The sequence below is a fragment of the Myotis yumanensis genome, unplaced genomic scaffold (assembly GCF_028538775.1).
Source record: "Myotis yumanensis isolate MYYU_CA2020_CCGP unplaced genomic scaffold, mMyoYum1.0.hap1 SCAF_15, whole genome shotgun sequence".
NCBI classification, from domain to species: Eukaryota; Metazoa; Chordata; class Mammalia; order Chiroptera; family Vespertilionidae; genus Myotis; species Myotis yumanensis.
In genome coordinates, this window is record NW_027223766.1 from 45,708,961 (window position 1) to 45,719,906 (window position 10,946).

The following is a 10,946-nucleotide window of genomic DNA, read 5'->3' on the forward strand; positions in this document are numbered from 1 at the left end:
GAGAGGAGGTAGGAAGAGCCCTCACCAGAAACTGGCCTCCTGATCTTAGGCTTCCCAGACCCCAGAATTGTGTTAAGTCACCTGTCTATGGTATTTGTTATGGCAGCCGGAGTTAACAAATACAAGCATTCAAACCAACAGAACAAAAAGTAAGAATTTTTCTGCTGTCCCAACTTTCGAATTAAATTCTTACAAAGAAGTCCCGCAAAATGTGCTTATTCTACCCTTCTCCCAGCTCCACTGGGAACTAAACCGGCTAACCAACAACTAGCTACTAACCAGCTAAACCAAAACTGAAGCAAACTGCTTCCAGGAAGAAGGCAAATAAAATTTAGAGTTTGACCCACTTACAAGTGCTTAGGAAAAATACGCAAACCTTTTTCAATCAAGAAAAGAAATGTTAAAATAAATTAAAAAACCAGGCTTTAGCCTGGCCAGCATGGCTCAGTAGTTGAGCATTGACCTATGAACCAAAACGATTCCTTGTCAGGGCACATGCCCAGGTTGCGGGCTTGATCCCCAGTGGAGGTGTGCAGGAGGCAGCTGATTAATGATTCTCTCTCATGATTGATGTTTCTATCTCCCTCTCCCTCTCCCATCCTGTCTGAAATCAATAAAAATATATTTAGAAACAAACAAAACCAGGCTTCAGATTTAAAAAAAGAAACACAAAGCCAGGCTTTAGCTCCTGAAAAAGAATAAGAAAGTTTAAGAAGAAACACCTATAACCCACAACTTCCTGAAAGCAACATGAACCCAACGTCATGACAATTCTCATAGTGGCTTTGGGTGTGTCACCTAACCCTTCTATTACTCAGTATTCCATGATATGTTAGCACATGACTGCTTATTAATTAGCACTTTAAAGAGTTACCGGATTAAAGATGATGGGTCATTCATGATTATAAGACTTGTGATTATTAGATTTACTTTTAAAGACATAATGCATTAGATACACTACCTTGGTAATACAAAATTTGGGGGTAAAAAAACAACCTCACTATCTCAAAAGATGGCTTATTGCTCTAGTGGAGTTGCTCAAGATAGTCAAGAACAAGTGGCCTTGGAATTGGCATCAAAGAAATTAATTATTCACATTCTTCAATTCATCAACCACCAAGAAGACCCAAACTACTCCCATAATATGAAACTCTATTCTACTCTAGATGTGTTCAACTCACAAAAATTCATCTAACTAAATCACTATCAAAATTCAGCAAATTATAAATACTTTAAAAGATGCCTATAACTGCACTAGTTCTCATAGCACATAGACAAGTTTAGGACAGGCCATTTTCATCCATACACTGATAAAGTTAAAAATGTTTTTTCTTGCGTTGCCATTTTTTCCCTGCAGCTATCCTTTCAAATGATACTTGGGTAGCCACTTAAAGGATACACTCTGTCATTGCTGCAACATCCAGTTTATCAATATCAGGTGAGCCAGGGCAACACTTCTTGAATTCTTTTCGAAGATCAAAAAAGGAATAGAAGCATTCAGGCAATAATACATTCTGAGGAAGGACAAGGTATACATTGTTAACTAGATGAATTTAGTTTACTGTTTCCCTAATAACTATAAATCTAAGGATTAATGTAAATATATATTTTACCACAATTTTTTTAAATGGAATGTTAGGGTGCTTTTATTTTCTGTTATAGTATTGTATCTTATATACAAGTCTCATGGGAAAAATTCATCTTACTTTAAGGCAATGGATTATAATGCTTATATGTTCCATTATTCATTCCATTCAAAACACTTCTAAGGCTGTAATACATTTGGGCTATTGTATTTTTATGTAAAATACAAAATATAAATTGTTTGATAAAACTACACTCTTGCAACTTGAAATCATTTTAATCCACTTGTATTTTCAGCAGCAAAGCAGCCTTCAGTTCTCATAAAAATGTGTATGTCCACAATGTATACCTAAACATAGGATTCAGTTAGAAAACGTAGGTTTAAATACTAGGTTCTAATAATGCATATTTTCTGTACCAAAATCACATTAAGATAGTGAATTCCTGATTATCTGAAAAGAATTATTTTTGTGCCAAATTACAGTGCCACATTAGTTTTCCTGACCATTATTCTGGCTATACCTGAGAAGTCAAATTAGACTTAAAGGAAAAGATACCATAAATCTCCAAGGCAATGGAGATATAGTTGCCTGCTATTCTTAAGTACCACTCTTAGGATTATCATATAAAGCAACTGTCTGGGCAAATATTACACTATTGTTTTTTCTCTTCTCCCCCCCCCCCCCCCCCACCCCAGGGGACCCTCATTGAATAACTTTTGAAGATTTTTTAAAACTGAATTTAGATTTTTCTTAAAATTTTGAAAACCTCTCATTGTGTTTCCTTATTGGGAATTTCTCATTTGTAAATTAGAAAATCAAGGAAATAAAGACTTTTTAATGTTTGTAACCCCTAACATTTATGCCATAATGAATGTCTCCATATAACTTTCCTTTTTTGGATTCTATTACATGTAACCTGCTCACACTATATTTGAAATAGGATTATCACTGTATTATGGCCAGTTTTCAAAATAGTTATCAAAAGAATCATGCTCACTTAAAAGCTATTATTGACAATAACGCCCGTATTTAACATAAAATATCGGTTTAAATAGTTGCATCTATTTAAAATGCTGAGTATTTTATTTAGTACTTACAGAAGATATTTATATTGTTAAATTATAAAGTAGGCTAAAAGGTTTGTGCAGTGTGAATGCTCCTTGTAAAAATGAAGCTTTTTTTCTTTACAAAATTCTGAAAGAATATATCCAGATATGTTCATATTAGAGAAAAATACTTAAATATATTCTGAGTGGCAGGATTATTTACTTTGATGTTTAACCATTTTCTCTACTTTTCCTTAACAAATGGAATAACGTTCATTATGATACTAAATTGTTTTATTATACTAAATTAATTGTTTCTGTTTTCTTTCATCAAAATCCTAACACAAGTGACTCAGGAAAATGTCTGTTTTTCTCTGGAGGTTTTCCCATATCCAAGACAGCCTATCTAAAATAAGAAAACCAGCTGTTTTCTCTTCAGCCCAACAGGGAAAGGATTAAGCTTTATCCTACCTCATATGAGTTGGGCGGGTCGGGGAGTGGGGGGGTGTGGAATCCTCAAATATGTCTATCTCTGGATCAAGGGTATAGCAATTGGTCTAGCATTTAATTAACAAAAAATACTTCCCCCTTCTAATCCGATAATTACTACGGTTGCTACAAAGGGAGTGCTTTCCTCAATCCTCAAGATATAGGAACTTGAGTTTCTCCTTCAAACTTTAAAAAATTATCACTGTACATGTATTTCTTCCCCTTTTCCCTACTGGAGTAAAAAGAAAGATCTGCATTGACTACTCAGTTGCAACATCAAACTGTCAGTCTAAACCTTTCATTGCAAGAATTGCCCTCGTACAGTTTCCCTAAAAACATATTGCTTCCATCCTTTCAAGTTAGAGCTCAAGCTAACTAAGTTGCTCAGATGAACTATATTAGCAAAGATTGGTTACACTGGGTTGGCTATCTATGCTCAAACCCTCATTCTTCCCGGGGAGAGAAACCACATTGTATCTATAGTAAGATTGTACTTTTCGCACCCCATACTCTCTTCCATTATCAGAAAGATAAGCAAAGGTGAAAGATGGGGCTGACCCTATTATTTTGATACAGGATCCAATCAGTTTTGAACATTTACTTTGAGTCAGAAAAGCTCACTATACCACAATTAACGTTTTACCGGTTATATGGTAAAGTCTTACTTTTGAAGTGCAAGCTTCTGAATGAAATTATGAGAAATATAACTTAAAAAGTTTACTTGGACTTTTTTTTCCTTTGCCCCTTCCTTCCTAAGATAAAGCAATTTTCATGTAGATGGGAATATTACAGAGTATTAAAACACAGTTCTCTCTTACTTGTAGTTACTTTTAAGTGTCAAAAGTGTAGCTAATATGCATTAGAAAAGGGAGACTGTCAAGCATTTCAGAAACTTAGCATAAAGCAAAACTAAAACTTTTATTAAGTCACCAAACTCTATCTCTAAAAATTACTGCGGTCTCTATGAAAGTGCTGTGAATTCTGCATTGTGGTAAAATATACATCACCCGATATGTAACATTTTAACAACTACAACAACGACTCCCCATACGCATCTCTTCAAAATCGAGAAAAGCGGGTAAACCATTAAAAACAACAACAACAACAAAACCTCCCGTCACCAGCCAGCACTCTTACCTTCTTGGAAGCCTCCGGATGCAGGATTTGCCTGACATGAAGCTGCCCATCAGTACAGAGACAGAAAGAGGTTCCTACCCCAATATTTAGTTCATTGCTCACTGACTGGTTAAACTGAAAAGAACAAGACACATGATGCAATTGATGGAGGACTTACAAACTCTGCAAAGTGGCCCCACTTGGCGATAACCAGAGAAAATCGAACTGCCTGCTGCGGAAAGGGACACCGCGTGGGGCGGGGGGGGGGGGGGCAACTTTGGGAAGACCAGGTTCCCACAAACTGCCCAGCTTCCTTTAGCTAGGAACGCTTTCCAATCAACCTCACGGAGAATTCAGTACATGCACCCGACCATCCGTCCGTACCCCCTTTCTGTGTCTGCGAAAAAGCCAAGACTTTTAAATCAGAGGTCTCCTTTCATCAGCAGATTGCCTTCAGATTACATCATTCCCTGGTGTTCTTTTTTTTTTTTAATGGTTGGCTGTTCTAGGCTTAAGGAAGATGCCAGTTGGGCAATGTGGGTGGATGGCTACAGAGACCTCTGGAAAGTCGGGTAACACGCTTCCTGAAACACGCCTCAGAAATGATGACTTTCGCCTTTTATCATGGGCAACTCGCCAGGAGAGCATCGGACTCGCACCTGGGCACAGGGGTTCAGCCCCGCCTCCCAACCCCTAGCAGGTCAGGACCCCGCAGCAGCCGGGGGTTAGGTCACCTCGATTCCAAGAAGGGGACCGATTCCACCTCTTTTCGGTGGCCCAAGAGGCACCCCGCACGTCCGGGCCCGCCAACCCTCCCCGGCGCGGCGCTCCGACCAAGGCCACCGCAGCAGCAATCATGGAACCGGAATCGAGCCCTTGGGAGCTCAGAATCCCGCACCCACGCATGGGGGGCGGGCCCCCGGGTCGACCCCACAGCGCCCCCTGAACCCGGGCTGAGCCTCAGGCCCAAACCCCTGAGGGGGGGCAGGGACGTCGGGGATCTGGGCCGGGGAGGTGGGGGCGCTAGGATTCAAACTCGTTCATCCCCCGATGGGTAAAACCCGGCCGATTCTCGGGCCCAGCACGCGACTCAGAAAGCAGCTGGAAAGCCAGCGAGTTCTGGCCCAAGACCCCGAAGGGTCCGGGAGAAGAGGAGCAGCGACCTCCTCCCCAAAGGTCCGCCCCGGGCCTCCAGCTGGATCCCCACCCACGCGGCCGGGCGACCGGCCCCTCCGCCCCGGGAACGCGCGGGGACCGCCGGGCGAGGGCGTGGGGGGCCGGTCCGGCCGGGCCCGCTGCCCGGGACACCTGGGCGGCTGGGCGGGGGGCGGGCGGGGCCCCCGACCGGGGCTGTCACCTGTCGGAGGGCTTGGTCCAGCTGCGGCGCCGAGGACAGGTTTTCGGCGTCGATCTTCGTTTCTTCCTTGCAATCCTCCGTCAGCTCCAACTGGTCCGGTCTCACCAGGACCTCGTGCAACTGTCCCACCTCGGGGGGGAGGAGGGGGCCAAGACGCGGGAGTCAGTGTCCCCCTTCTTCCATGCGGGGGCCTTTGCCCCTCTCTCCCCGCCTCCCGCTCCCCCATTGGGGCGGCCCGCGCCTCCGGAGGGGTCCGGCCGCCGGAATCAGAGCTCACGTGTCGCCCGCGACTCCGGAGGCGGAGAGGTCGGCGCGGCCCAGCTCCCGACCCCACCCCCATCCCCACCGGGACCAGGTCGGAAGCGGGCGCCGGGACCCCGGGGGGTTCCACGCGGCTCCGCGGGGCGTCCCGCGCCCGGCCTCTCCACCTGCGCCAGGTTTGGGGGGGGTGGGGAAGGTGCAGAAACAGCTCCCCGGCTGTTGGCCAACGAATTCGGTTCCCCCCTGGGTTCCCTAGGCCCCAAGTCCCGCCTCACCCGTGAACAAACGAGGGCACTTGTTTACCGAACTGGGCTTCCCCCGCCACCGCCGCCAACTTGTGGCCCCACTCCCGCCGTCTGGGGGGAACCTACCTTCTTGTTGGCCAGATCCACGACTTTCCATAACAGCAGGATCAGCTCCTTCTCATCCGAGCCCAGCTTGGCCCCCGTGGCCCCAGCAGTGATTCCAAAAAGCACCACCAAGTAGTCCGGAGACGCCGTCATGACGAGCGGTGGGGAGGGGGGAGAAGGGGAGTCGGGCGGCGGCGAGGCGGCGCGGGAGAGAGGACGGGAAGCCCGGTGCTAGCACCGCTCCAGAAAGAAAAGGAAAGTGCGCCCACCCCCACCCCCCGCCACCTCCACCTCCTCCTCTCGCCGCAGCCGGAGCAAAAGGCGGTAACCAGCCACCCCAGCCGACACCTGGCCAGCGCTCCACACCCTGGGCAGGAAGGGGGGCGGGAGGGAGGGCGCCGCCGACCTGCCCTTTTTGTATTCAGTTGCCGGTGCGTCTGTGCAAAGAGCCTCGAGCCGGGCTGCACCCCCGGGAGGCGCGCGCAATGGCTGAAAGCTTTTCTGTTTTGGGATGTGGCTCTACCTGCCCGCCCCTTCCCCCTCCCCCACGTGGTGCAGGTAAGAGACACCTGGCGGCGCCGGCCTATTGGCTCCTTCAAACCACGACGTGGCAGCGGTGGGGGAGGAGGCCGCCTGGGGAAAAGGAGGAGGAGGGGGCGGGAGACAATGGCTGGATGAATGGAGAGGGGCGGCCGGGAGAGGCGGGGGGTGAGGGGTGGGGGGGAGACACGCAGGGCGGGAAGAGGCTGTGGCCACCCAGAGGATAGCTGAGGCCTGGAGGGGAAAGGGTGAGGGGGGAAAGGGCGCGGGGGTCACGCCTTTGGAGGTAACCGAGAGGTGTAGGGGTTTGGAGAAATGCCGGCCGTGGGGAGCGAAGCCGGAGGAGGACCGGCGCGGGGAGGCGCAAGGAGGCCAGAGGTGAAGCCCGGGTGCGGGGCTGCCCGGGGCGCGGTGCCCGGGGAGGGCGAAGCGCGGAGGGAGGGAGGGAGGGACCGCCAACGGCAGCCGGGAGGTGGCGGGGCCGTGCCAGGCCCCGGAACAGCCGCTCCCACGCCCAGCACACCTTGCCGTGCAAACAGCGGGACCTGCGGCCCGTCCCCTCCAGCTGGAGGCCGGCGCCGGCTCCCCCGAACCCCCAGGTGCTGCCCGCCTTCGGGAGTGAGCGCGCCGCGCTCCCGGCCCGGACGGCCGGCCTCTCGGTGACGCTCCGAGGAGCAGTCGCTGCGCGCCGGGCGGCCGGGGGTCCCCCGGGAGGACGTGCAGGCACCGCGGACCCCACCACCTTTTCTCCCGGCTGCTCCCGTCCTTGCCACGTCCTGTGAGGTTCTGGCTGCCGGCTCCGGGCTGAAACCTCCCGCAGGGCAGGGGCCGCGGCCTTGATTGGCCCCGCGTCCTAAATGAGATGCCGCCACCTGGAGGACCGAGACACCAGCCTCCCCTCGGTTCCCCTCGGACCCCGCGCCTACACCTCGGCCTGGGTCCCTGCGGGGCTGGGACCAGGTCCCCAGCGCGGCCCCTGCTCTAGCCCGGCGAGGTCTGGCCCGGGGGCTGCGCGCCCACCACCACGTCGGGGGGCGATGCGGTGGCTCCTGTTGACATTTTAGAGAGGAAAGCCCTGGAGGTGAAGTTTCCTTGAGTTTTAGGTTTCCGACTGGTCTATTTTGGGGAACACGATTCCGTCTGAAGTATTACTATTCCAAGTCCAGGTGCCTGGGCTCTTTATATTCATGATGAAAAGTCAGGAACCGCACACCTATCGCCACGGTAAACCCCTTTGCAGGACGCAAGTCCCGGGGAGCTGGCGGTCGGGCTGTCCCGACGGGGAGGGAGCGCGGCCGGAGGGCAGAGGGGGTAGGAGCCTCGGGCGGAGGGCGGGCGGTGAGTTCGGGAGCGGGACCGAACCGCCGCGTTTCCTAGCTGCGAGGCTGCGGGGAGCTGCTCCCGCCCCCCGAGTGCGGGCGGAGGCCGGGGAGGTGACTCGGTCCCACGCGCGCCTGCCGTTCTGGCTGCGGCGTGTGCTACCACCTCCCGGACTGTGGGGTGCGGGGTCCCAGAGGGTCCCCGCCGCCCTCGGCTGGCTCGCCGCGGCGGCCCGGCCCCGCCTCATCCCCGAACCTCGGAGCCACCCTCGGGGGCCCGCAGGCGCCGCGGGGGCTGGGACTGGGCGCGGAGCGAGGCAGGGAGGGACCTGGAAAAACCACCCAGATTGCATTGCAGTGGGTGAGGCCGCCCGGAGGAGCCGGTTCCCGGGAGCCGCCTCCCCGCCGGGCTTTCTGGGCGCGCGGTTCCCAGGTGCTCGGCCCGACCTGGGCCGGGAGGTGCCGCCCGGGAGGGGTGCGCGCCGGTTGGCAGGCCGGGCGGGGCGCACCCCAGTGCGTGCCACGCAGCCCGGAGGTCCCACGCCGCGCCGCACGTGTGGCTGAGAAAGCGGTTAGAAAGCTCAGTAACCCTGCCCCGCTCCTCCTCGCAGGCCTTGGTGTTCGGATGAACCGTTTGGAAAGGGCGTGGGGAGAAGCTGAGCTTTATTATCAGCACACCGGCCAGGGATTCCGCAGGGCTGTCCTGGTTAGAATCCGATCTCAGGGCTCCCCTCTTTCACCGAGGTTCGCCTTCTTCCTGTTTAAGGAAGTCAGAGCCTGGGTTTCGGATTCTTCTCATTTAAATTTTAATTTGCCCAACTAGATTACAAGGATAAGGCTTTTGATTTGTTCTGTTCTCGAAGGTATTCCTAGGGCTTGGAACAGAGCCTGACATATACTGGACACTGAACAAATGTATTTTTTTTATTATTATTATTGAAAGGGGGAGAGAGAGAGAGAGAGAGAGAGAGAGATCGTTATGCATTCATTGGTTGATTCTTATGTGTGCCCTGACCCGGGACCCGAAACCCTGGCTATTGGGACAGCGCTCTAACTGAACTGCCTGGTCAGGTCTCAACAAATATCTGTTGAATGATTTTAAGGAAGAACACCCATCCATTTTGCAGCTCTTGTCTCCTGATTTAGGCCATAGTTCAGCTACTGAAGGTGATCTTCCAAAAATGGGAGTCTGCAGGTAATTTAATTCTCAAGGACTTAAAGAGAGTAGGTGGTAATTCGTTGAGACAACCCTACTTTTGAAGAAATTCAACTCTTGTAAGATGCAGAAATGCCAAGAACAAAATCTATTTAGTACAAGCAGATCCATTCTGAATACAAAATGTTTTATTGTCTATCCCATCCTATGTAACAAAAGGCTAATATGCAAATCGACCGAACGGCGGAATGACTGGTCGCTATGATGTGCACCTACCACCAGGGGGCAGATGCTCAATGCAGGAGCTGCCCCCTGGTGGTCAGTGTGCTCCCACAGGAGGAGTGCCGCTCAGCCAGAAGCCCTGAGCCGGGCTCAGGCTGGTGAGCCCAGCGGTGGTGGGGGGAGCCTCTCCCGCCTCTGCAACAGCACTAAGGATGTCCGAGGGCTCCTGGACTAGGCATAGGCCAGGCTGAGGGACCCCCCCCCCCACCCTCACCGAGTGCACGAATTTTGTGCACCGGGCCTCTGGTCTGTAAATAATTCTAATACATATTAGAATAATCAGTATGAGATGGCTGAGAGGAACCTTGAGAAGAGGGGCTCACTTTACCTATAGTCTTCACTGTAAACCACCTCTAAAACTTCCAGAATAAGTTAGAATCTTCCCTTCTTTTCCTCTTCCTCCTTCTCCTCCTCCTCCTCCTCTTCCTTCTTAGGCAGGCTGAAAAGTAACTAGCTTATATTCTTAAAACTATAAGGGTCATGAATGAGAAAGACTGAAGAACTATTCCAGATTAAAGGAATTTATTAAATATGGATCCTGGACCAGAAATCCTTTTTTAAAAAAATCTTTTCTTGCTTTAAAGAACATTATTGGGTCAAAAGAAAACTATTTTAATAAGGCCTGAATATCAAATAACAATATTGTATCTGTTAATTGGGATAATAGAAAAAAATTTGAATATGGTCTGTAGATTAAATAACAGTATTATATCAGTGTTAATTTCCTGGTTTTGTAATATTGTGGTTTGTCTGGAAACTGTCCTTTGTTTTAGGAAGTACCCAGTATTTAAGAATAAGGGAGAATCATGTCTATAACACCTTCAAATGATTCTGACAAAGTTGACAGGAATAAGGGAGAATCATGTCTAGAACACTTCTGAATGATTCTGATAAAGTATACATATATATGTGCATTTATGTGTCCTGACCAGGAATCCAACCTGCAACCTTGGCATATTGGGATGACACTCTAATCAACCTAGCACTCCGGCCATGGCCGTATATGTCATATTTGTACTACTTGCAATGCAGTTTCCTTTTGATGACTACCGTAGCAGCACTACACTTGCTGGCTCCAGTTGTGTTTGGGATCTCGATCTTTCTTGGAGTTCTCTCGTACCTGTAAAAAAAGAGGCTTCAGAAGTGAATCAGAATGTTCTCTAATTAGATAGTGGTGATGGTTTTTACAAATGTAAAATACTGAAAACCACTGAATTGTATTCTTTAAAAGGGTGGACAATTTTGGTATGTAGGTTATATTTGTTTTTTAAAATACAATTTTAAAAATAAAATTGTGAGGCTGCCACAAGCCATTGATATTTCTTAGTTATTTGTATTAGATGCAGTTGTAACAGAGATCACATATTCTCTGGACAAGTCCATCTTCTTTTTTTTTTTTTTTTTTAATATTTCTTTATTGATTTCAGAGAGGAAGGGAGAGGAA

The 10,946-nt window shown here is 49.5% G+C and overlaps 1 protein-coding gene across 8 annotated transcripts in view; it reads right to left on the bottom strand.

The window, feature by feature from the left end:
• ESRP1 (epithelial splicing regulatory protein 1) overlaps positions 1-6,480 on the bottom strand; it is a 50,890-nt gene extending 44,410 nt beyond the window's left edge. For 7 of the 8 annotated variants that reach the window (XM_070392241.1, XM_070392243.1, XM_070392239.1 and 4 more), the window contains exons 1-4: positions 6,227-6,462; positions 5,595-5,723; positions 4,259-4,372; positions 1,400-1,514 (exon numbers count right to left, since the gene is read on the bottom strand). In XM_070392241.1, coding sequence (XP_070248342.1) covers positions 1,400-1,514; positions 4,259-4,372; positions 5,595-5,723; positions 6,227-6,358 — 490 coding nt within the window. In that variant the 5' untranslated portion in view covers positions 6,359-6,462. Of the gene's footprint in view, positions 1-1,399; positions 1,515-4,258; positions 4,373-5,594; positions 5,724-6,226 lie in introns of all 8 variants that reach the window. The other variant, XM_070392246.1, reaches the window with a different exon arrangement.
• Between the last annotated feature and the right edge of the window lie 4,466 nt (positions 6,481-10,946).